The following is a 26,405-nucleotide window of genomic DNA, read 5'->3' as shown; positions in this document are numbered from 1 at the left end:
GGTTCTTGAACAGAATTTGGCGTAGAGGCAACTCAGTGACTTACGCGGCGCAAGATGGGGACTTGGCGGCGGGCAATACTGAACCTCCCAGCATGCTTTGCAGCCTGGCGGAGAGGCCCGACGCCTAGTGATGGGGAGCCCTCGGTGCTCTACGCCGCCAAATCGGCTGTAGCGGTTGAGGTTGAGCCCGGGGCCTGGGAATTGGACGCTCGCAGAGGCGGAAAATGGAAGCGTGGCGCTGTGTGAGGAGAGGCTACGGCCGCTGTGTGGTGGGGAGAGGCAGGTCAGTAGGGCTGGGTGGCGGGAGGGAGGAGGGAGGGGCGGGTGGCCTGGGGGCGGGCGGCCAGGGTTAATCGGGGCGGGGCGGGGTGGGGATTGGGGGTTGGACGAGGAAGAGGGCCCGGGCCGCGGTACAGTCAGGACGGACCTCCGGAGACCCCGAGGGATAGGTAAACCCGGCGCGCAGCCGGAGGGGCGCTCGGCCCACGGGGTCCAGGGCCCGGGCGCGGAGCGCGTCGGCCATGGGCCGGGTTCGTGCTTTCCGGACCAGGTTGGCCTCAGAGTTCCGACCCTTTTCCCCCAACCCAACCTCCTAGCCAGCCTGAGCCTCCGGGTCCCCGGCCTCCTTCCCCAACCCTGCAGCCCCCTCCGGGAGCTGCCGGTCTGCAGGGAGGGGCTGGTTTGTTGTTGTGTTGGTGCCTCTCGAACTTTAGTTACTGGGATCCCAACCTTTACGATTATTACCAAATTCTCTTTCCACATCTATATTACTTAATGGATATTTTTCTTGAAATTGACTCACTTTTTTAAAAAGCACTTCAATAGGTGCTGTGCACGTTAGAGTCTCCCTAAGCAGTATCCGTGAGATCTTGGGTTTGGTATACTGATTTTTTTTCCTAATACATTTTGAAATGGATACTTAGATATTAAAAAATTTTAAGTTTAAATGTGTACCACGCGAAACCGACTGGTGTACCACACGTGGGAAGCACAGCACTCTATTAGTTTTTACATAAGTTATGGGGATGTGGTTTTAACTCCTGTAGGCTTGGGACTTGACAGTCGTCAACAATGTTTCCTGAGTACCAGCTGTGTGTCAGGCACTGTGCTAGGCACTTGGGAAGAGACCCAGATTAAAATGAATAAGAAGGCTCTGGCCGTGAAGGAGCTCATCATTTTAAGAGAAAAAAAAAAAAAGTCTGTATAAGTAACTACAGATATAGAGAATGTTTTGTAGTACAAGTATTATATTTCAGTAGCTTATTAAGATAGAAAATGTATGGGCAAGCCCCAAATCTCTATGGCTTTCAGAGTTGTCACAAAGCAGGATACACTACCCTTGTCATGTCTTTAAAGATTTACAATTACATTGAGTTTAGAGAACAGTTTGAAAATGTGTAAACTGCTCAATAAATTTATGTAACAGTTAAAAATTTAAATGCTGTTAAAATGAAACAAATGTAACATATAAAAGTCAAATAACAGTTAAATACAATTTAAGCAAAATTCTTTTGGTGATAAAAGTGGACATTATTGACGCTATCTTGGAAATGTACCTTTAATGAATTCTGGAGGAAAGGATAGAAGTTTTTCTCAGAATCCTAGCATTTTGCCAGAATAGTGTAGTAGAAAGAAGGTGGTGCTTGAGTTGCGTTGTTTCGTAGGAGAGCCTGAGAGCGATATATCTATTCAAAATAATAATAACACTACTTTGGAGACATTTTTCATGCTATAACCTATCATATAATTGGTATCAGATAATTGATGCTGTTGGGTTTGGAGTGTTGGTGAATTTCTAGTAAGTAATTCTCTTTCATTTCCCTCAAGGAGAAGCGTGCTTTAAATTAAAAGAAAAAAAAAGGGAGTAGCATGAAACAATAAATTATCTACCTACTGATTAGCAAGAGAGGTACTTTTATGAAGTAGTGATAGGCTTTTGTTAGCTATAAAGATGTTTGGAAAATATAACCTTGGTATAAAAAACATGTTCAGAAGCATGTTTTTACTCCAAACCCAGGTTGGAGAGATTCACTTTAATTGTGGTCACCTTATGTGTTCTATATTTGATTTAAGTATTATGTTTGCTGTGGATTTTATTTGTCCATTGAGTTTTATTAGTTGCTAGAAAGCTACTCTGAATACAGTTTGGTGATTGATTCAACACAGTTGAATTGTGTGGACTTTTAGAAGTGCATCTGGTGTTTCAGGAGGTTGGTGGATTCTATGTTAAGTGTTTAGAATACCATTCATAGTTGTTTAGGGAGAGTATTGAGATACTGCCACTAGTAGTTAAGTAATGGCTGCTTTTTCCCCCATCCTTCACAGATTTAGAAGTCAGATTTTAAATATTAGACATTACCTTCCCTTGAGGAAACATTTAGATTTTGTGTGCTACAGCTGAACAAAAAGTGGTGCCTCAAGGAGTGTATTTATTTCTTTTAGATACCCCATGTTACCCCATCACCAGAAGAGTCTCGGCAGAGACTGGACTGCACCGTGGGAGAATCTGCAAAGGTGTTGCTGGAACAGACATATTTCTAGTTGTATGAGGTGGCCTGGACATTATTCTCGTGCTCCTTACCCATACTTCAGTAGTAGGCATTTTTCACTAAATTGGAGACCACCTTGTTTGTTTGAGTCTAGAACTCAGTTTCAGTACTGGAACTGGAGACCTGACAACCTGAGCCAGACATCTTTGATTCATCTCTCTAGTTACATCATGAACTCTGAGGGAGATGAGCCTTCATCAAAACGAAGAAAACACCAAGGTAAAGGTGACATTTATCTTGGTGCAGAAATAGACATAAGCCATAGAGTAATTGAAACTTTCATATTTAATCCTTAAGAAAACCTGCAGGTTTTAGAGGTGTTGGTGTTTATTTTTAGCCAGTAGTTTTCTGTTATGAAAAAGGAAATTCTTTTTTAAAATTAAGACTTTTAAAAAGAAATTTTCAATTGTGTATTTCTGGCAGTAAAAATAGAAGTGACTCTACATATAGACTAAAGTTGGAAGACAAATGGAGGACTAGATTAAAACATTAAGTTTAATTTAAGAATAATTTTCAAATTCAGTGTTTTTGAAACAAAGGTCCTTAGACTTCTTAGAAATTGGTGGATGTATGCTTGGGAGTCCACAGAGCTATTTTAAAAAATCATGTTTTCATTTTTAATGTTAGCTTCATTATATAAGACAAAAGAATTTCCTTAAATAGAAACAATCATAAATGAAAGCTATTTTCTTACAGAATCAGATTTTAGCTTATTAAATTTATATTTCTCATACTGGGGTCTGTAGACATAATCTCGAGAGTCTGTGGGAAGTTTTATCTTTTAACCACATCTTATTCAACTTTGAGACACTTTTTTCTAGATATCTTGATTATTTCTATTTTTCTCATATTCTTTTTACTCTAAACAATTCACTAGGCTCTCTGTGCTGCCAGCCAAGCCCTACCTCCAAAGTATACATGAGTTGTCTAAGTAAATTTGGAATTGTCTTTCTTACTGAGCTGTGGTTTGCAGTGAAGATCATTCCTACTGAAGATACGAAAATAGGCTGTGTGAGTGTTAAAGTGTAGGAAGCTGACCTAAGTTTGTCAAAGGATGGCATTCACAGTGTCTCACCTGGAAGTCAGAGCTAGATTAGTTAGTGCTCTTTCAAGTAGAACTTCTACTACACATTTAAGTAGAAATTCTAAGCACTCAAAAGTGAAAATTTATTTGTATAGCACTTAACCACCACATATGTTTATAAACAAAGCTTTGTTTGAATGATTAAAAGGTGTATTTAGAGACATTAAAATTAGGTTCCTAAGGACAACGCATACTTTATAAATCTAGGGCTGTATGATGACATGAGATAGCTTCTCATTCACGTATTCATTGTTCATCAGGACGACACACTCCTCTTCTGTTTAGCCTTTTGTTATAAATCAGGTGTGCTCTCAGATGGAGCGGTGGTGTAGTGACACAAGCATGGGCTTAGGAACCGCTCCCTGCTCTCATTCTGCTCCACCACTAATTGTGTGGGTTTGGACAGGTCACTGAACCTCTCTGCTCCTTGGTTTCCCAGTGTAAAATAATGCCTACTTTGAAAGCCTGTGGAGGCATGAAGTGAGATATGTCAAAGTGCCTAACACACTGTTGGCTTCATAGTAGGTACTCAGAAAATCCTGGTGTTGTTGTTTTCCCTTTAATGGATGGGGAATTACATTTACATACTGATAAACTTTGATTGCAACCTGACTCTTTATATGTCCGTTCTTCCTAGGTATTGTGAATAAGGAAAATGCTCTTCGTTAAGCCATATTTGTGACTTCTGATATTTCACTAATACTACTTTTCAATCAAGAGAACAGCATTGCTAACTTGCCTATCACTTTAAAGTGGTATTTGAAGGATTTGTGTGACACAATTATGACCTTTTAATTAGGCACCCTAAAAACCCGATCAGGCCTATTGCTTACTTTCTTTGATTCATCTGTCTTCTCTGCTGTGATCACCTTGTTGCTCCTGACATGGAAGGTATATAAGCTTTTGTAGTGTGAATTTGTGTTGTGAAGTATGTGAAGGCCAGAGACTATCCACTCTCTCAGTAGTTTTCAAACTGTCTTCCAGGGAACCCTAGCATTCAAATACATTTCTGTATGTTTATTAAAAGCAAATGTGGTCAGGATAAAATGTGTTTACCCCATCATCCCAGCTCCAGTCCCAACATACCAGGGACTGATGGTCATGACATGAAAAGTAATGCCAAAGTGGTATACAAGCTGTAGAAGTCTGAAAGCCACTGTATTAATTTGATAATCTGATGGTCTCAGTTATTTAAAAACTGGAATTGCAAAAAGACTTGGTTACAAACTCTTAATTGCCAGGACTATACAAATCTTTTTATATGCCTTTATATATACATATTCTACAAGAAAGTATGAATGATTTTTTTAGACTTCCATCGTTCATATTTTAATGCAGTGGTGCCATCAGGGTAGTGCTGTAAGTTTGTGATGGTAGCTTGCATTTTGTTTGTATGACTAGAGCCCTTTCCATCTCGTATACATATAAAGACTTAATGATTTGTGGCTAAAACCATAGACAGTCCCCAGTTTATGAATGAATTGTCTTCTAGATAATCAGTTCTTAAGAATCATTTCTGTTTTCCTCATAGAAGCTGTGTTATAAATCTCAGGGTAGTTGTGTGCAGTCAGTATAATTTGCTTTAGTTGTGGCCTTTAGGGGTAGGATTCTCCATTTTCAGTGAAGGATAAGGAAGGGGATAGTTTCCTTCTCTTTAGCTCTAGGCTAAATTATGTAATAGTTGAATGCTTTGTTTAGTTTGGTTTTCTTTCCTTCCACCATTTTTTCTTAGCCTTTCTCCTCAGGCTCCTAGTACCTTCATGGTATCATAATTCCAACTCCCCTGTTCCACCCAGACCTCACTATTCATAAAAATTACCTTCCTCTTCTGTCCTCTGGTCAAAATACCTATTCCCTCAGTGCAGCAGATATCAGCATTTAGATTTTGAGGGAAGAAACCTGATTAAAGTCAACTTACCAGAGTATATTTTAAAAATTTTACTTCACTGGCATTTTTATAGAGTGTACTGACACTTTTTTTCTTCCAGTTTTATTGAGATATAATTGACATACCAGCCCTGTATAAGCTTAAGTTGTACAGCATAATGATTTGACTTACATACATCATGAAATGATTATCACAATAAGTTTTGTGAACATTCGTCATTCCACAAAGACACAAAAGTAAAGAAATATTCTTCCCTGTGATGAGGAGGCTTAGGATTTACTCTCTTAACAGTTTTCCTGTAGAACGTGCCACAGTGCTCATTACATTGATCATGTTGTACATCACATCCCTAGTATTTATTCATCTTATAACTGGAGGCTTGTACCTTTTGACTGCCCTCAACCAGTTCCCCCTCCCCACTAGAGTGTTTTGATATTCTGACTGTAAATATACTGTCATTGTAGAAGATTTGGAAAAATCTACCACAATCCTTCCTCTCAGAGACATTACTCTTAAAAACAGTGGTATGTTTCCCTTTAGTCTTTTTCCCCCATATATAAAATATTTTTCTTCAATTTAATTTTTAATTGGTGAAATTTTAGGGATTGTCATCCAGTGAAGTGAAAACCTTCTTTCAGGAAAAGGGAGATATTTTAGGGCTCAGATCTTTTTCATATCATCTAATCATTCTCAAAAGTCCATCTTCAAATCTTTTTGTTTCCCAAGTTCATCCCATTTCTTGTTTTTCCCTTCTTTTAAGCTTATAGATTCTCTAAAATGTTCCACATTTTTTTTCATGGCTTCCATGGCAGTAAGAGTATCCTCTTTAATGGTGGGGTGAGGAAGACAAGATCAAAGGGGGTGTGTGTGTGTCTGTGTATATATACATATATATAAACATATATACTTAGTGGTGTGTGTCTGTATAGTGATACACATATATATATATTTATTTTTAGTAGGCATTTCTAAGTCAAAGACTGCCTATAATTGCAAAATCTCATGCTATTTGATCCTCTTCTCATCACTTTATCAGGGTACATGGTGTCTTTGCAGAATATAAACTATCACACATTCCTGGTTGCTGCATGCTAGGTTTGTCAGTCAGGCATCATTTACTAGCATTCTGTAGCTGTGTTACATTTAACTTTTGCTTTGGTGTGCATTAAAAATATTTCTTTTGCTTATTTTGTTTGCATTCTTCCAGTAAGTACTGCTTCCATTTATTGTCATTATATACCCTTCATTCATGTCTAAACCAGATTTCTCAGATGAATTGTTTCTGGAACTTAGTTAAGCATTTGATGATCTTATCATACTAATAGGTGATAAAATACAATGTGAAATCACCTTATTGAAAGGCCAGCTGTGACATACAAATATATTATCATGGTTATGAAGTTGCTGAGCATGTCTGCAGCAGAGCCACTTCGTAACCATGGGGAAGTGAGAAACCGTGACCCCAATATAGTCAGTTTTATTAACACACACTCTCAGCCTCCAAAATGATTTGCTAGACCCTTTTAAACTGTTTTGTACCTCTTGGTCAGTCAGTGTATCATTTTACTGCCTTTGTAGTCAATTTGATGACAACTTCTAGTTATTAAGTACTACACTGCCATTTCCTAGGGAAAAACATTCTGTTCATTGCCTATAGGAATGTTTAAAAGGCAAGAAAATACTTATATACAGGAAAAATATCCGTTTTTTATTAATTCTTTGTATTTTATCTAATATATTTTAACAGGCACAATAAAACGGGATTGGGAATATATATGTAACCATAATAAAGAAAAAACGAAGATCCTAGGAGACAAAAATGATGACCCCATATGTGAAGACAGTGAGAACAAGTTTGACTTTTCAGTGATGTCCTATAATATACTTTCTCAAGATTTATTGGAAGACAATTCACACCTTTATAAACACTGCCAGCGGCCAGTATTACACTGGAGTTTTAGGTTTCCCAATATTCTGAAAGAAATTAAACACTATGATGCAGATGTAAGTACAAAATATCATCAAAATTCTTCACATAAGGAAGAGTTGGATTCATTTCTGAACTAAATGGTTTTATCCCTTTTGTTTGTAGGGTAAGAAGGGAAGACATTAAATATAGTGATGAGGGAACTCTCTGGCGGTCCAGTGGTTAGGACTCTGCACTTTCACTGCCAAGGGCCTGGTCGGGGAACTAAGATCCCACAAGCCACAGCGTGGCCCAAAAATAAATAATATATAAATATAGTGATGGAACAGTTTTTAACAAGGTATCATAACTTTGGAGGAATAACTTGCTAATGGTTGTTGATATAAATAATTATATAATGTTTCAAATAAGATCCAAAAAGTTTTAAGCATCGATCAGTTTTGAGACAGGGACTGGCACCATATTAAGTATTCAGTAAATATTTCCTTTGATTCAAAATTTAAATAATTCGTGCAAAAATTTATTTAGATGATAGCATTCGAAAAATTATCTCTTAAGAAAGGACTAGGGGCTTCCCTGGTGGCGAATCCACCTGCCAATGGATTAAGAATCCGCCTGCCAATGCAGGAGACACGGGTTCGAGCCCTGGCCTGGGAAGATCCCACATGCCGCAGAGCAACTAAGCCCGTGGCCACAACTACTGAGCCTGCACTCTAGAGCCCGTGCGCCACAACTACTGAGCCTGCGCTCTAGAGCCCACGAGTCACAACTACTGAGCCCACATGCCACAACTATTGAGCCCATGTGCCACAACTACTGAAGCCTGCCCACCTACAGCCCATGCTCCACAACAAAAGAAGCCACAGCAATAAGCCCGTGCACCACAACGAAGAGTAGCCCCTGCTTGACACAACTAGAGAAAAGTCTGCGTGCAGCAGTGAAGACCCAGTGCAGCCAAAAATAAATAAAATAAAATAATTTTTTTTAAAAAAAGGACTAGAAGGATTTAGTACTAATGAACATGTAAATTCAGGAAAAATATTCCAACATATAAATTATAAATATTTCCTTTGGTAAATGCCAGTTTTGGATAATAAGAGGGCTTCATGTGATTAAAGGTCAGGGTTTTGGGGGTTGATCAAATTTGGAGACATTAATTTGATAGATCTATACATTACAGGAAAAAAAATTTTTTATTTCAGCTTTCATCAGGTTTTTAGAATTTTAGAAACCTATTTTTAAAGACAAAAGCACCAGAAAATTCATATTTGCATAATTTTGTTTTAATTCAAGCCATTTTTTTTCTTTTAAGGTACTTTGTTTGCAAGAAGTGCAAGAAGATCATTATGGAACAGAGATCAGGCCAAGTTTGGAATCATTGGGTACAGTGTAACTTTTACTTTAGCCAGATTTACTTAATGGGTTGTTAAAGTATAACTTGCTAATTACAAAGATGTGTGGTGTATTTGGACCTAAAATCTTAATTTTGAAAAAACTTAATATGCATTTCAAAAGGTCAGGAAAAGATTGAGGTATATCAAATGGGACCTTTTGTGTTAATACATAATTTTAATTCGGATGGAAAGGTATGCAAGAATCCCTTAATAGCTTCCTTTCCAGGAGTTGCTTTGCCTACTCCCAGAGCCCTAAGATTCTGAGTTCCATGAGATCAGGGACCATCGTGTCTAGTTCATCATATAATACCAGTGTCCACAGTGTGTAATGGATAGAAGCTGAAAATCTGTTTGGTGAGTGAATACCTCTAGAAACAGGTTGTCTGAGAAATGCTGCCTACTTCGCATTCATCCATGCAGCAAATATTGATATTTTTTGAGTGCCTACTGTACACCATGCACTGTTCCAGGCAGTGGGAATACAGCAGTGAGCAAAACGGGCAACAATCTCTGCCCTTGGGGAGCATACATTCTAGTGGAGAAAGGCCAAGAATAAACTGAACAAACAAGTAAATAGTGCCTTAGGTAATGGTAGTTTTCTGGAGAAAAGCAAATGGGTCAGGTTTCAGTTTTAAACAAAATGATCAGAGAAGGTAACATTTGAGTAAAGACAAAGGAGGTGAAGGAACAAGCCATGGCTAGAGTTTTCCAGGTAGTGGAGATAGCAAAGGAAAGGCACTGAAGTTGGAGTGCCTTAAGGCAAGTGAAGCTGCTGTGTGTGGAGTGGAGCAAGCGGGGAAGAATTAGAGGCAAAAAGGTGAGAGATATGGGGTTGGGGGCGGTGAGGGGGCAGATTACTATAAGGCCTCACTGTCTTTGTCATGACTCTGACTTTTGTTAGGATGGAAATGAGAATGGTGATAATGTACACGTATGTAACCCTGAAGTCTGCCAGTAAAAAAATCTATTTGACCCAGTCTCAGACTTTTTTGATTCTAACACTTATTAACATCCTACATTACTAATGTTTTGCAGAATACACTTTGGTAAACATTGTTCAAAAAATTAGGAGAACTGTGTTTTGTCATATATATAATTTTGTGTGTGTGGCAAAACACAGCTCTTCTAATACTTACATATATAAAAAACCAGCCACCTTTGTTTAAAATTTTTTTCTTTCCTCTAGGTTATCACTGTGAATACAAGATGCGGACAGGAAGGAAACCTGATGGCTGTGCCATTTGCTTCAAACATTCCAAATTTTCCCTCTTATCAGTGAACCCAGTGGAATTCTACCGCCGTGATGTTCCTCTATTGGACAGAGACAATGTTGGATTAGTGTTACTCTTGCAGCCCAAAATCCCAAGTGCTGCCTCCCCTGCGATCTGTGTGGCTAACACACATCTGTTGTATAACCCAAGGCGAGGTGATATTAAACTGACCCAACTGGCAATGCTTCTGGCAGAGATTTCCAGTGTTGCCCATCAGAAAGATGGCAGCTTCTGCCCCATTGTTATGTGTGGTGACTTTAATTCTGTTCCTGGTTCTCCACTGTATAGTTTTATAAAGGAAGGGAAATTGAATTATGAAGGACTTGCCATAGGAAAGGTACGTGCTTGCTTCCTCATTATTAGGAGGTGGACTTAGTCTCTCTCTTCATTGTAAAGTGAGGGTAGTCATCACAGGGCTATTTGAAAACCTTGATGAGTCAGTACCCTCACTTTACCAACCTGTGATGATGAGCTACAGCTACTGATAAGTAAGTATATTTACTTGAGTGAATTTCACCTATTGAATTTCCATCTATTTGTGGCAACATTTTGCTTGGAGGAATTGACAGGCAGTAAAAAATTCAGAATGGGGGAGGAGAAGAAAAATGAAAGCATTAACAGACATGAGTACTGCATAAATAAGGAACTACTTACAAGGTGGCAGAATAGAATTTTGAATGCTGGATGTGGCCAATATAGTTGGCAAAACAGTAATTTAGTATTTATTATATAAGCTTCCCTTTATACAGTGATAAATATTTTAATTCTTTAGCTGAGTGTAATTTATCCCATGTTTTTATTTTAATTGTACTTTCTTTTGCTTACTTTAGATTATTTCATCTTCGGTATATTTAACCAAAATAAACTCTCCACCACTGAGTTTTGAATGATAGTTTAAAATTTTATACGAGTTGATCTCTCTTAGTATTTTATGTAGCAGGAAATATATTGCAGGTAGTAAAAAAGGAGGAGCAGTATTAGTCCAAAACTATAGATCGTTTAGATTTCCAAATTAGACAAAAACATGCATAGGAAAAGATTTCCATTTACATGTAAATAATAAGTGCTTTCTGAACTCTATTTGAACAAGATTTTATAAGCACAAATAATCAATGTAATGAATAAAGGGTAATATTTACCATTCTTGGATTCCCTTTTATCTAAGAAATAAACTTTTCAGTACACAAACTATTTAAAATCTATTCACCTAAGATACCTGTTGAAATTTTGTTTAGGTATCTGGCCAGGAACAGTCTTCACGGGGACAAAGAATTTTATCTATTCCAATTTGGCCCCCAAACCTAGGTATCTCACAGAACTGTGTGTATGAGGTACAGCAGGTACCAAAAGTAGAAAAGACAGGTAAGTGTTTGCAATACATTTTGGCAGTCTTCTTGATAATAGTGTTCCATTTGAAGACATAAAACTAAATTTTTTTAAGGGATAACATCTCAGTGATGAATATTCATATATAAAAGCATATAGTTGTTTGCTTATTCCTTTTTTTAAAGAGCTCTAAATTTACCTTTTTAAAATTCAGCTTCCAAAATTATCTTTGCGTGAATTACTTGCATGTTGCTTTGGAAATGTTTGTGTTTTATTTTTGCTAATTCTGGAGATCATCAAAACATAGATACCAGAATGAACCATTTAACTAGGCATCTATCTAAACTAGATATTTCTTAAATATTGTTCCTAGAGTAAAAGGACTATACTAAGGCAAGCTAGAACAAAACAATACATTGATAGTATAAATATATTTCTCTTTGTTCTTCCAGACAGTGATCTGACACAAACACAGCTGGACAAAACAGAGGTCCTAGTAACAGCTGAAAAGTGAGTTTTGGAAAGCAACAACAGACATTTGCTGACTTTAGTTGAATAAAGAAATCACTTGGATGAAAAATGAAGTTGATGATATTTTATGCTGGTGAAGAATGCTGGCTCTTAAGTCAAATAGACCTGAGTTCCAACCTTGACTTTGCTACTTTTTAGCTTGTGATTTTTGAGCAAGAAATTTAACATCTCTAAGGTTCAGTTTCTTCATCTATAATTTAGGTTGTTGTGAAGATTAGATGAGACAAAGCATGTAAAGCTCAGTGTTTGACATACAATAGTAAGTGCTTAAACCCTGCTGTTTATAGAAGCAGCTTGTCCCTGAACCTGAACAGGCTAGTAAATTTATTATCTTTGAAGTTTATTGCTATTACATATTTAAACAAAGGTCAAGATCACAGAAAAATATCTTTCAGATTTCAAGAGGACCTTTAGCCTCCTTTGACTTACTGGATCTTGAAACAAATCTATAGGAGAATTGATCCAAAAAAGAATATGTCTGTAGAAAAGACAATTACTTATACATACCTCTTAAACTACAGGAAAAGGTCATCAGAGGTAGCTGGGTGAAGATGCCTGGATTTCTTTTTATTAAAGAATCATGAATGTTTAGGGCTGTGGTTGAGAAACAGATGTATATTAATACAACAGGATGGAGACTTAAATCTTGTCCCTTCAGAGATTCTTGAAATGTCTTGATTGTTTCATATTGTGCTCTTTTATAGCTTTGACTTTCGTTTAACATTTAAATTTTCTCATTCTTTTTATCTGCTTTCTCCTCAGTCTTATTTTATTTTGTATATCTTGTTTTGGGAAAATATCTCATATATAAGAATTAGTAAGAAAGCAATTTTTTTGAATTTTTGAAAAAGAATATATAAAAATCTGTGATTAAAACTTTCAAAGTAAAAACTTCCCTGAGTAAGATTAATAAAAAGGTTACTCTTACTAACAACTACTTAGTTTTGAGTAATTCTAAAATCTTTTTATAACAAAATGGGGTATAAGAAAAGATACTTTTAAGTATCTATATAAATACAGTGTGTGTATACGCATAGCTTTTATCTGTAAACTGAAATGTTGGTAGTAAGATAACAGTTTGCAGGAGACCTATTTTACATTTAAAAATATTGTAAATATAAGTCCTTAGACATAAAAAGTTGCTAAAACTTGGAAGTAGAGCATCTTGAAGCAATTACCTTTGCTTATTGACATATGAGCTCTTTAAAAGCAGAGCAACATCTTTATTTGTGTATTCTCAGCGCATAAGACGAGATAGTGCCTGGGACTTAGTACGTGCTTGGTAAATGTTTGTTGGGTGAATAAAAAAAAAGTTTTTTTAAAATTTTGTTCTGTGACATAAAAGATCCTTAAAATTCATGATGTGTTAATAGGAAATGATTTTTAAACCTTTTACCCATAACATTATGTGTATTTGTAGTGTGGGGTAAATGTAAACCATTATAGAAGCTGTTTTAAGATACAGTATGAGGGAATTCCCTGGCGGTCCAGTGGTTAGGACTACATGCTCTCAGAGGGCCCAGGTTCAATCCCTGGTCAGGGAACTAAGATCCCACAAGCCGTGCAGTGCAGCCAAAAAAAAAAAAAAGATGCAGTACAAAATTATCTCATATACCATACCAAGAACAGTCATGGTAAAATATAAACCCTCTGACATCAGAAGTCTATTAGTTCTAAATAGCATTCCTAAAGGCCACTTTAATTTTCCTTCTTAAAAACAACAAAAAACTTATAAATTGTTTAAGAATATGTGTTCATTCGCAAGTGAAGTTTCTCAAATATGTTATAATTTTAAAAGTCACATTATTCGGTTAAGTATTGAGCTCCCCACTCGCACCCCACCCCATGTATCACAGCTCTGTTAATGGGTTTTGGATATCACTGCATGAATAAAGGAATACAAAATTGTGATATGGTCTATTTAAATAAAGATTGTCCTAATGTCTGGTTTTGTCTGGAAATTAAGTGAAAAAGTGGTTTAAATAGGAGGAATTATAAAAATCATGAAGAACTTGATGCTAAATAATTTTTCTTTTCAATTTAGATTATCTTCAAAGTTACAGCACCATTTCAGCTTGTCATCTGTTTATTCACATTATTTTCCTGACACTGGAATTCCAGAAGTGACCACCTGTCATTCCCGAAGTGCCATAACTGTGGATTATATTTTCTATTCTGCTGAAAAGGAAGGTGTTGCTGGGCAGCCAGGTAAAGAATGCATGTAATCTTAAATTCTGCTTGAGAACACAGTAACTAAAACTTCAGGGCTAAAGTTGAGAAAGCTAGCTAAACATCTATATGTTTAGATTTAGAAATTAAAAATATTTTTAAATTGGTAATATATTTGGCAGATTGGTGATATATTTGAGTAAATCAGTTTATCACCTGCAAAAGTTGGAGGCAGTGGAACACCTCAAAGCAAATTATTACCCAAGAATTGTATCCACAGCTCTACCCTCCAGTCCCAGTCGGCTTCTGAGGTAGAGTACAGATCTTTCATATTGCCCTTTGGTTTCACTCTCCATACATTTATGTTTTTCTTGTGACAGCAACATCATACAGTTTTGTACTTAAATTTTACTGAAGTATGTTGCCTTCATTGTAGGGCCTTGCTTGTACTGCCAACAATTGACAGTTTTGTCATGTTGAGCCTGGAATATTGGTTCTTCCTGGAAAGAGAAGTCTATAATATATGTGTTTTCAAAAAGCAAAGGTGATAACACACTCTTCCTTGTATGATTCAATGAAAACAAGATTTTTTTTTTTGGGGGGGGGTACACGGGCCTCACTGTTGCGGCATCTCCCATTGCGGAGCACAGGCTCCGGACGCGCAGGCTCAGCGGCCATGGCTCACGGGCCTAGCCGCTCCGTGGCATGTGGGATCTTCCCGGACTGGGGCACGAACCCGTGTCCCCTGCATCGGCAGGCGGACTCTCAACCACTGCGCCACCAGGGAAGCCCAAGATTTTAAATACTAATCAAAGGACTTAACATGGAGAAGAAAGTGCCATTTAAAGTAACTGGAAGTCAAAAATATATTCAGAAAACTGAAAATCCTAAATGTGGACAGCTATTTTGTTTTTCCTGATTTTCCCCTTTTTTCTTTTCCTTTTTCTTTTTTCAGTGCTACTTTTCTTTCCCCATCTGTTTGTTTGTTTTCTCCTTCACAAGGATAACCTTACTAGTAACATTCAGGAGGTGGTTTACTCCTCTCTGCTAGATCAACTCTGCAAAATAAGCTTGCTTTGAATTTGTAATAAGGTTCTGGTAGTTGTAATACTGAAGAACACTCACTAGGTGGCAGAAGTGTGCCATGGACCAGCATCGCTACTGTTAACATTAAGAGCACATCCTCTTTTACTCTTATTTCCATGGGTACTGAGTGTCTGGGACCAAACTATACTAATTTATTCTGCAGTCACCTCATAAACGTCCTACTCAGATGTGGCTTGGTCTGTCTGATTTTATACAACTACAGAAAGGTTGATGGGTGAATTTCTTAGGTAGTTGTCAATCTCAAATTATTCTTAACATCTTATGTGTCGCATTGATATTTTCTTCTAAAGATTATTTGCAGAAGTTGAAATGGAAAAAAAATCTGAAATAGAAAAAAATAAGCATCTGAAACTTCTGTTTGTTAGAGAATTATAATTAGGTTATAGCGCAATAAAAATTTAACCATATTCTAAAAACTGTTTCATATTAGACTTCCAGAAGGGTGTCAAGCTATATATCATTGTTGTTTTAAAAGAAAAAAAAGATTTGTATGATTTACAGTAACCTGTTGTTTCACTAAATATGTATATGTTTCTTTAATATAGGAGCCGAAGTTGCTTTGGTTGGTGGCTTGAAACTTCTAGCTAGACTGTCACTTCTTACAGAACAAGACTTATGGACTGTTAATGGACTTCCAAACGAAAATAACTCTTCGGATCATCTGCCTTTATTGGCTAAATTCAGACTTGAGCTCTGACTTTTTTTTTTTTTTTTTTTTTCGGTACGCGGGCCTCTCACTGTTGTGGCATCTCCCGTTGCAGAGCACAGGCTCCAGACGCGCAGGCCAGCGGCCATGGCTCACGGGCCTAGCCGCTCCACGGCATGTGGGCTCTTCCCGGGGCACGAACCCATGTCCCCTGCATCGGCAGGTGGACTCTCAACCACTGCGCCACCTGGGAAGCCCCTTACTCTTCTTTGATTACATATATACTGTGCTTTCCCATTTATGTTCTTTTTCAAAGAATGTAAAGTTGTTCTTAAGAGTTTGCATGTTACTTATTTTTACGCTATGGAATTTCTGAAGAGGTTATGTTAAATGCTTGAAACAGGTAGCAGAAGAAACAAGTTTACAACAATTTTTTTTTGATAATGAAAAAATATTTTCCTGACAAGTGAGATCTAAACACTCTTTATTGTAAAAGAGTTGTAAATATTTATTATAAATTCCAGTAAAATTGACAGTGATTTTTAAATATAGTGCAGTTTCTTTAGTCCTCTTAGTAAAGAATTTCATGTTTTTGGCAAGCTTTACAGTGGATCCAAAATATCTTTGAGTTCTTACAAACCACAGCTCATTTCCCTTGCAGAGGCCCAATTTCATCATGAGGATCATATGTTTGTTGAGTCCTAAGTAGTTCATCTCAGAAATCATCGGGTTCACAAGTGTCCAGCCAACCATTGTAGTTTGTTTTTGAGGGGGCTCAGTAATGCTTTCCAAAATTGTACAGATTGCTTAATCCATCTTCTTACTATCCTGAGCCATGTAATATGCCTGCATTTTATTGGGGAAATATAGGTCACCATAACTAGTAGGATGAAGTGCTTTACACAAGCCCACTTTCCATCCTGTCATAGACCATTGCAGGAACCTAGGAGAGGCAGAGATTGGGGTTATGCCTTGTGTTTCCCTAGTAATTTTTTTTTTTTTTAATATTCAGTTTCAAGAAAAGATCTCTGGATTGGGAAAGATATTTTATTTTACTTAACTAATCCTGTAGAAATTTATTTTATTAGGAAACTTATATTTGGAACAAAGTGGCAGCTATAAGGTTATTTTTATTTTGCCTTAGAAATAAGAGGAAGCCAGCAAAACTCTAGAGAGATATCAACTTGGAGACCTAATGCTCGTAAGTAGTAACTTTAACTGTTTTGTTTTGTTGTGGTTTAACTGTTGTTTTGTTTCTAAAATGTTTTATCATGATGCAGCAGTGTGAGATGATGCTGATTTTTTTTATAAAGTGGTGAAGAGCAGGCCTAAAATATCCTGTATAAGTGGCTCTGTATAAGTGTTTGAATCAAAAATTTTTAAACATAATTGAAAATTTCCTTTTTTAGACATTGGGATCAAAGAATTATGTACATTTTTACTAAGTAATTTTATACTGAATTATACAGTGGGTTTTACAGTGGGTTTTTTTTACAGTGGGTTTTCTTAATAGAATACTTCATCTTAAATTAGAAAGCAGCAGCTACTTTATAGTCTTGGACTTTAAAAGTTTTTCTACTATTTACTACAGTTTTTAAAAAGTAAACCAGATAAATACCCCCAAAAGGCATGTGGGTTACAAGGATTTGCCTAGTAAAAATTATAGCGATAAGCAAGTACTTTTAACTGTTTAATGTCTTTCTCTCACAGTATTAACTATAGTTCTAGGATTTTTCATTTCGTAGTAAGTTTTCAGAAAATTGTATGTTCTAATTAGCAGATATTGTCATCATCAAATAATAACAGCACATAGTATATTTATCCCCTTTTAGTATTGGGGAAAGAAAAATGAAGATTCATTGATTACTACTTTGTGTTGTGTGAATTTATTAACTAACTTTATATATAGGTATTGTTGATAAACATCCCTGAAAACCTCTATGAAAACTTAATTTTTTGTATCCTGATTAATATATTGTGATTTTAGGCCCTTTTCATGCGCTTCACTTCAATAGAGTTAATCCATAAAATTGCTTTCTACTTTAGCTTATAGAATGAAGTATTATTTTGTGTACTGGAGGCCAAAGGGTCCATGTAACATCATAGCTTTTTAAAGCTCCACTAGGGACTTCTCTGGTGGTGCAGTGGTTAAGAATCCACCTGCCAATGCAGGCGACATGGGTTCAGTCCCTGGTCCGGGAAGAACATACATGCCACGGAGCACCTAAGCCTGTGTGCCACAACTACTGAGCATGCAAGCCACAACTACTGAAGCCTGTGCGCCTAGAGCCCGTGCCCGCAACGAGAAGCCACTGCAGTGAGAAGCCTGCGCACTGCAACGAAGAGTAGCCCCCACTTGCTGCAACTGGAGAAAGCCTGTGCACAGCAATGAAGACCCAGTGCAGCCAAAAATAAATTCATAAAAAAAAAAAAGCTCCACTAAAATTAACGTCCATTTTCTTTACTTTTTTTGGTCCAAAGAGTTAATAACTCTGTTGGATCCTTGTATTTATCTGCCAAAATTAAATTAATTTAAATTTGGTTAATTGCTGAAACCAAATCTGCCAGTCTCAAGCGCTATGCTATCCAAGTGTGTGTGTGCGTGGTTTTTTGTTTGTTTGTTTTTTTGGCTGCACCCTGCGACTTGTGGGATCTTAGTTCCCTGACCAGGGATTGAACCTGGGCCATGGCAGTGAAAGCAGAGTCCTAACCCCTGGACCTCCAGGGAATTCCCTATGCTATTTAAGTTTTAAATGGAAAGGGATATATTATGGAGTAATGAAATTTTGGCTTTACTGTATGTAGCCTTTGCTATCAGTATGCGTGTTTGAAATCATCTTTTTTGGAGTTTAGCAACTGTCTGCTTTTAACCCTTTGCTTTCATAAAAAAACTAAGATCCAGAGGATTCAAGGGGTTGGAGAAACATTCACGTCAAGTCATTTGCACTTTTTCCCTGTAAGTTACCTAATATATTATTGTACTAGTACATCTGTGCCTGAAGATTTTGTGGTAGATGTACTAAGCTGTGTAACTGACTTGTTGCCTCTTCTAAATTGTTTCATTACCCTTTTCAGCCTTTATTACTTAGGGTGATACCAAAATATAAGTGAATTAAGATACACCAAAATAGAGTGATGTTTAACACAGAGTCTGAAAATTGTGGATGACAACAAGGGTGAGAGAGTGATAAATTAGTTTACTAGGACAAGTATGTAATAAGAGGAATAAGAAAAAAATCACACCATTTATATTTTTAGAAGGAAAACAATCCTTGAGTTTCCAGGATGGTTTTATTAAAGTCCCATGCTGTGTATAAACATACAAGTGATGAGAAAAACATTAACTTGAAACATGCACTTACCTGGCATTCTCTAAAATACCATTATACAAGTTTTCATTTACTTAGAAAAATACCCACTAAAACAATCACAGTTTTTCTTAAAAGATTTTAAAAAAATGTGTTGGCCAGAACAAAGTCCAAAGAATAAACAAGATTCTGAATTGCATGTCAAAAAAACTGTACAAGGTTGTACATAAAACTATAGCTTACAAAAGCCTCGGGTATAGTAAGAATACTGAATTAAGATTTCCAAAGTTCTATTTACCAATTTCTATTAATAAAATCCTTATGAAATAATTGACTTAGAAAAAGTGAAATGCTCATGATTTCAGAGTGTATAGAAAACACTAAATACCACTTTCTGAAATAAAGTGTACTCAAAACAGCACAACATGTAGTCTAGAATCAAACTTTCTGTCATTCATTTAAACTTTGCATGTATTGCCATAATGGCTTAAGCATAAAATTTCTCTTGCGTTAATAACTTTAAAAACTAGATTTCAGATCACTTCATAGTTTTGTTTTTTATCTTTTGAATTATAGCCAGTTTTAAAATCAGTTCTAGGGGGTAAATCATGTCTTTTTTTTTTCTTGCCTTATCAATTAAATTACTTCACTAGAATGTAGGAGTTTGTTGCCTTTCTCATATCTTTTAGAAATTAACATACTCCATAGGCAATAAAAATAGAATAACAACCAAGAACATTTTAAATAAATTTTCATGTTTCTGTGACTAACTCTTGCTCTGGGGAAATGAATCTTAAAATCAAGAAATGAGTGTGGAATAAATCAGGTTACTAATTGAATCATCAAGCCAGTTGGCAGTTTTAAGGCTTATACATCAGCGTATTAGAAACAGGTTGTATTCCTATTCCTTTCCCCTTTTCTGTGGGAAACAAGAGGCTCTGCAACTCTTGACATTCCATATTTTAGATTGGACAGTACTTAATACTTGGAAAATCCTATTCCAAGCTCTTAGAATGATTGCAATGTTATAAGTAGTCTACTTATTGGATATAGTATTTTCAGATTGATAAACATGATGGTATTCCATCTAGAGAGAGAGCTAGGTCAGTATTGTTTTAGAATGAGAATGAAACGATTCACTGGCGACTGCAAACATCCAAATACAAGTGGCCATGAGGCTGCAAATGGGTTCATCTTGTGAAGATTAAGGATAACTCATTTTAAATTCTGCTAACTGATAGTACTATTCTTGAGGAAAGTGGTTAAGTTCCGAATTTTTAACTTATGCTGTATTTTAATCTAACTGAGATGCACGCTTCAGTCAAAGAAAACCAGAGGGGTAAGCACTGAGACTGAAATAACACTTTTGTTGTTGACTAGCAGACTTCACTTAAATATGCCTTTTGGTCTCATGAGTTGGCATGGTTGCTAAGATCAAACAAATGAAACGGAAGCTGTACTCTTGATAACATACAGACTTGGTATGCTGTTAGAGTTATTCGGTGTGGTCTGCAGCCAGAAGTTACACTGTAACTACCATATGCAGGCCGGATATTCATACTGTGCTCCGTGGACTAAATCACACTATAAGGTGTAACCCTGTACCTGAAGACTTTTCCATTAAAACTAAGGTTCTGCTTCTCTAATTCACTGTATTCTCCAATACCAGTTGCTAAGCATCCTGAAGTGGTACCTAAAAGCAAGGTACTGGAAAATAATCACATCGTGTTGTATTTGGTCTTAATATAAGACATCAGAACACATCTCTAACAACAGTGAGTCCTTCACAATCGAGGCCTGACTTAGAGTTTCGGAATCAGGTGAAATGGGATCCGCAAGGTTAGCTGGTTCTCAAGACCTACTGATTCACTCCTGGCCTGTGCCTTTGAGTGTGTTACTGTCAGAGGTAATTGCAATACTGCTAAATTTGTGTAACAGCTCATGACCCTGTGTGCTTTTTGCTGGACTCTGCAAAGTTTAAATGTTAGTGACAGAACATAGACTAGCTTCTGAACGTGCTTTTCTTTTGTTTTGAAAGAACAAAAACTGCTGTCAGTGAATGCTTTAAGAAAGATTTAAGAAAGAAGTAACTCCAAGGTCCTGAAAATGGTTTCCCGTATTGCCAGAAGAATTTCAGTGCTTTTCTAGTAAAACACTTGCATATATAATACCTTAAGTTTCATCGCATGTGTGCACCAGGAAAAAAATTCCAGACCTTGTGGAGATCCCCATGGAAAATATTGGGGAAACAATACAAATAGAATATAAAAAAACAAAACACCATTAAATTTGCATATCTGATGTCAAGATGCTGAGGTAATATTGACTGCTTACAAAAAGACCCCACCAATCTTTGCCGCTGTTATTGCTGAAAAAGACATTAATACTGATTGAGTTTACCTTACTATATCAAAAGTGGGAGGGAGGGTTTCATGAACATTTACTACTGCTGTTTAAAACAAGTAAAAGAATGTAGGTAAATGGGAAAATATAAAACTACAGTTATGGTCTTATCCTTTCTCTCTGGAGTGAGGGAGACAGTCTGACCGCAGTGGGATTTATTACTTAGCCTTTTCATGGTTGTCCCTTCGTGAATTTTTTTAAAGTTCGTTGTTACCACCCACTCAGAGTCTATTCCAAGTGAACCCTTACAAATAAAATTCACAAGTTCTTAATAAATAGTTGCAGTTCCTCCTGAAGATGCTGGGTAAAGTGCAGAAAGAAGCACCATAGAAGCCCTGTTGCTGGCTGTATTGCTGGCCTAAATTCGGATCTGATAGCCCACTTCATTCAGAGTGCTGAGATCAGCCACCTTCTTTTCAGGCAGTGCAGGCCTAAGGGTAAAAGAAAGACGGTAGGCGAGAGGGGAAGGGACAGAAAGATCATTCAGTATTGTCAGGGACCTCTACCCTTTTGGTATTTGCCCCCCCTACACACACACACCAGCCTTAGCTCCCAACTCCACCTCTTGTTTCTCAAGTCCACCTTTATAGGTTTTAAGGAACCTTTTAACAGGCTTTCAGTGTAGAGTTCAGAAAAAATTTACAGGTTGCTCAATGAGTTTGTTCAACTTTAAGCCTGAACTTGGTCACACTAACTTCTGAAACCTAGTTTCTGTAAACCTTGCAAGGGTCTAAAAACGTTTGACTACAGTAGAACTGAACATCTGAACCAAATTCTCCTAGAAACCTTGGCCTCCTCGTGTCGGTGCCCTGGGGAAGCCCAGCACCTACAAGATGTCTCAGGTGACTCAGGTTCTTGTGAAGGTTCTCAGTCACTATTCATTCCAGGCTTGAGGGTATAAAATCAGGATGAATCTTTTAGAATTCATCTGTAAAAGCAGGTCAATGTGGAAAATCATTCAGTGGCAAATCGCCTCTCTTCCCTAAATACATTTTCTCAAGCACTTTCCAATATGACAGTACACCCAAGCATTTATAGGAAGTCGTAAGAAAGTACTTCAAGGTGGGGAAAGAAATCATTCAGTAGCACATCATCTGTCTTCATTAAAGATACTTCCTAGGTGACTTCCCAATATAAAATCATACCTAAGTGTTCTCATGATTTATCTCACAATTTTTTCCATTTTTAAAATGAGCCTCGGGGCTTCCTTGGTGGCGCAGTGGTTGAGAATCTGCCTGCCAATGCAGGGGACACGGGTTCGTGCCCCGGTCTGGGAAGATCCCACATGCCATGGAGCAACTATGCCCGTGTGCCACAACTACTGAGCCTGCGCGTCTGGAGCCTGTGCTCCGCAACAAGAGAGGCCGCGACAGTGAGAGGCCCGCGCACCGCAATGAGGAGTGGCCCCCGCTCGCCATAACTAGGGAAAGCCCTCGCACAGAAACGGAGACCCAACACAGCAAAAATAATTAAATTTTTTAAAAGGCAAAATTCCTTAAAAAAAAAAAAAAAAAAAAGAGCCTCCTCCTCACCTTCTTTGGTAAGACATAACCCAGATTGTAAACCAGTATGTCTGGGTTCTAATTGAAAAGTTTCACGTTTTTACAAGAAGATCAAAGACATTTATTTTTAGGTTACACTTGAACCTTGTCTTTAAGTGTGAAAAAAAGAAGAGAGAGACCAAAATGAAAATATAATTGTTTAAAAGTTTCTTGGTTTATACCTTTGAAAGATTTCCTAGCTGTAAATTTGTTTTTCCCTTGGCATGAATGTGGTCCAAGTCATTCAGTGTTGCTAGAACGAGAAATCAACAGCTAGCTTTTACTTAGGGTGCTGCTCGATAAAGGACACCAGGCTTAGTTTCAGCAACAAATTCTACCACCCCTCACGTTCTCATTCTCATTCTCTCTCTCCTTGGCCCTCCCTCTCTCCCCTCTTCCTCCCTCTCTCCCTCCCTTTCTTGTTTTCAGACATGTCCCATTTCTGAACAGTCATTAGCAGTCTATGATCATCCCCTCTGAAACTAGATTATCCAAAGTGGTACAGAAACCTTCCCTGACCTGCTACTTAGCACTACTAAAATAACTTGGAACCTTTCTTGTCTCCGTTGCACGGGGCTTACTTCTCAGCTGGACCACGTGCCCTGCTTGATTGGTCAGGAATCATGCCTCTCATTCTTTTGTGTATCTTCTCATGGTGCCCAGGATACACAGATGATGCTGATAAATATGGTCGACTGTGGGTAGAAATCCCAATACCTCCTTGCCTACACCCTTCATTGTATCAAAAAGCCTAAGGCTTCTGACCTTCAGGGCAATGGTGTCCTCCAGCGCATACATGCCCTAGAGATTAGCCATTCCCTATAAACAGAGCCACTGCCTCAGGCCTGGTAGAGTGGCTCCCAGGGACAACTGCAAGAGCCATTCTTGAGTTGACGGCTAAAGGGAGCACACTTTTGCTTGAGGATTCAAACTTAAACTTGTATTTCTGCCCTAGTCCTTGGCCAACTAATGTGGGGAGAACTAGGGTTTTTGCAGACAAGCCAGGTTCACAGTCCATATGTATCAATATCTTGTTCATTTTGTCATAAAGCCTGATAGAAGTCTGTTTTGTCTCCTTGCCTGGCGTGGTGCTGTCTTTACAAAGAGCTAATATGAGACTTTCTCCCTCAAGTGGACTCCCCTTAAGTTAGCATCAGCCTAAGGCAAATGTGGTTAGAAAGGTAAATTACTCCCCCCTCCGCAGGGTGCCCCACTTTTAGAAAATTCAGTAGTCAAAAATCCACTGGCCGGGCTTCCCTGGTGGCGCAGTGGTTAAGAATCCGCCTGCGAATGCGGGGGACACGGGTTCAAGCCCTGGTCCGGGAAGATCCCATATGCCGTGGAGCAGCTAAGCCCATGCGCCAGAACTGCCGAGCCTGTGCTCTAGAGACCGCAAGCCACAACTACTGAACCCACGTGCTGCAACTACTGAAGCCCACGCGCCTAGAGCCCGTGCTCCACAACAAGAGAAGCCAGTGCAGTGAGAAGCCCGCGCGCTGCAACAAAGAGTAGCCCCCGCTCGCCGCAACTAGAGAAAAGCCCACACGCAGCAACAAAGACCCAATGCAGCCAAAAATAAATAAATAAAATTAATTTATTTTTTTTTAAAAATTCACTGTCCAAAGGATAAGCTTGAAGTACCCATGTGCATTCCTTGCTTTAGAAAAGGATTCAATAAGGATCATTCCCTATAGCAATTGAAATAATTTTCCACCATGGCCGCTCTTTAGATCTCCGTTGCCTCTGAAAGTTTAGCAATCCCTTGTGCTTAACAAGAGAATCCCTTGCTCCACAGTCCTCGCAGCACCTACCAATTAGCTCACCCCAGTTTCCGAACCTTTCTCGCACATGCTTTCTTCCTGGCCTGGCATCTTCCTCAACACCAAGTCACACCTCTCCTCCTCCTGAGACTCTAAAGGTGCTGCCCTTCCTATATGAGAATAATGCTAGTAAGACCCTAGCTTCATATCATTTCTCAGGTGTTGGGATAAATCTGCACTGACCTATTTTCTCTCCCTCGGTCCTCTCACCAACAGCACCTGCTGGAAAGTCAGTGGCAGGACAGGCGACAGGGTAGGTCAAGGAGAGAACAAACCCTACCCACTCAGCCCTGTAACGAGGGCTTCCCTGGGGTCACTGCAGCAACAGGCCACAGGCACAAACCACACGCTTGCCACCTCCTCAGAAGCCACTTTTTGGCCACTCTCCTGGCTTCCTCCTTTTGGAGCCCCTCAGCCCTGATGAACAGAATTTTCATATTTTTCGAACTTTCTGTGCCCTGAAAATTTCTCCCTTTACCTTGCCCGTGTTCTGCTCTCAGCACCCTTGAAAACAGATGCACTTTAATGAGGGGCTCTTATGTGGGAATTCCCTGGCATCCCAGGGGTTAGGACTCAGCGCTCTCACTGCCAGGGGCCCGGGTTTGATCCCTGGTCAGGGAACTAAGATCCATGAGCCGTGGCAGTGTGACCAAAAATAAATAAATAAATAAATAATTTGGGGCTCTTTGGCCTCCTTTTTCTAAACCTTTCCTTATCACGTCCACCAGTTCCCCACACCTTCCAGGTGCTGAGAAATCACCGTTATAAATAGCTTTTATTTATTAGGCACTTACTCTGGGCCAGGCATTGTTCTAAGCAGTTTACATGGGTGAATTCATTCTCACCATAACGTTATGGCGCTGACAGTGTTACTACCCATTTTACAGAGGAAGAAAGGGAGGCACTGAAAGGAAGCTTGCTCAAAGTCGTGTGGTTATTAGCAAGTGGTGGAAACCAGAGTTCTTCCCCAGAATCTAGAGCCCATGCGCCTGACCAAGATGCAAACTGACCCCCATCCCCATGCAAAGTATCCTCCCAAAGCATCTGAAGATGACATCAGGCCACTCCTGCCTGTGCACCTTGGCTTTTGGAATGCCTCCTGCTTGTCTTCTTGTCATCCTTTCAAGAACCAACCCAGATGCCACTTCTCCCCTGCAGTATTTTCCAACTTCCTCTCCCCACAGCACACTGCTCCTTGCTCTGTATGCGCTGGTGTTTCCTTTTGTACATCTGCTAAAGAATCTCGAAGGCTCATAATCCTTGTGCCTGCCTCAGAGACTGCAAACAACTTCAGAGCAGGGATCAAGTGAATTCATCTGTGAATCCCCACTGTTGCACCTGTACCTCTGGATAAATTTTTATCTAGTTCTGACTAACGTGTAAACGACTGATAGGACTTCATTCTGTTACGTTTGTCATGGGATATTTTTATTTTAACAAA

The 26,405-nt window shown here is 38.4% G+C and overlaps 2 protein-coding genes across 5 annotated transcripts in view; one reads left to right on the top strand and one right to left on the bottom strand.

The window, feature by feature from the left end:
• On the top strand, positions 1-26,405 carry ANGEL2 (angel homolog 2). 4 transcript variants are annotated; one of them, XR_016392853.1, is made up of 10 exons: positions 391-449; positions 2,443-2,768; positions 7,269-7,525; positions 8,761-8,830; positions 10,029-10,450; positions 11,349-11,475; positions 11,892-11,949; positions 14,015-14,178; positions 15,792-17,093; positions 18,009-26,405. XR_016392853.1 is itself a non-coding variant. In XM_022593412.3 (9 exons), the coding sequence occupies exons 1-9, from the start codon at positions 225-227 to the stop codon at positions 15,941-15,943; spliced, it is 1,635 nt and encodes a 544-aa protein (XP_022449120.1). In that variant the 5' UTR covers positions 1-224; the 3' UTR covers positions 15,944-17,761. The 4 variants fall into 4 exon arrangements, 3 of the variants coding, with proteins under 3 accessions (XP_022449120.1, XP_022449121.1, XP_022449122.1); XM_022593412.3 differs by lacking the exons at positions 391-449; positions 18,009-26,405 and adding an exon at positions 1-283 and having other exon boundaries at positions 15,792-17,761; XM_022593413.2 differs by lacking the exon at positions 18,009-26,405 and having other exon boundaries at positions 326-550; positions 15,792-17,761.
• VASH2 (vasohibin 2) overlaps positions 17,197-26,405 on the bottom strand; it is a 38,489-nt gene continuing 29,280 nt past the window's right edge. The window contains exon 7 of the mRNA XM_022593417.3: positions 17,197-22,034. Coding sequence (XP_022449125.1) covers positions 21,962-22,034 — 73 coding nt within the window. The 3' untranslated portion in view covers positions 17,197-21,961. The remainder of the gene's footprint in view (positions 22,035-26,405) is intronic.

Source organism: Delphinapterus leucas, chromosome 1, assembly GCF_059928025.1.
Source record: "Delphinapterus leucas isolate spDelLeu-1000000601 "Yukka" chromosome 1, BTC_Dleu_Yukka2, whole genome shotgun sequence".
NCBI lineage: Eukaryota > Metazoa > Chordata > Mammalia > Artiodactyla > Monodontidae > Delphinapterus > Delphinapterus leucas.
The sequence above is the reverse complement of the archived record's forward strand: the minus strand, read 5'-3'. Positions and strand labels throughout refer to the sequence as shown.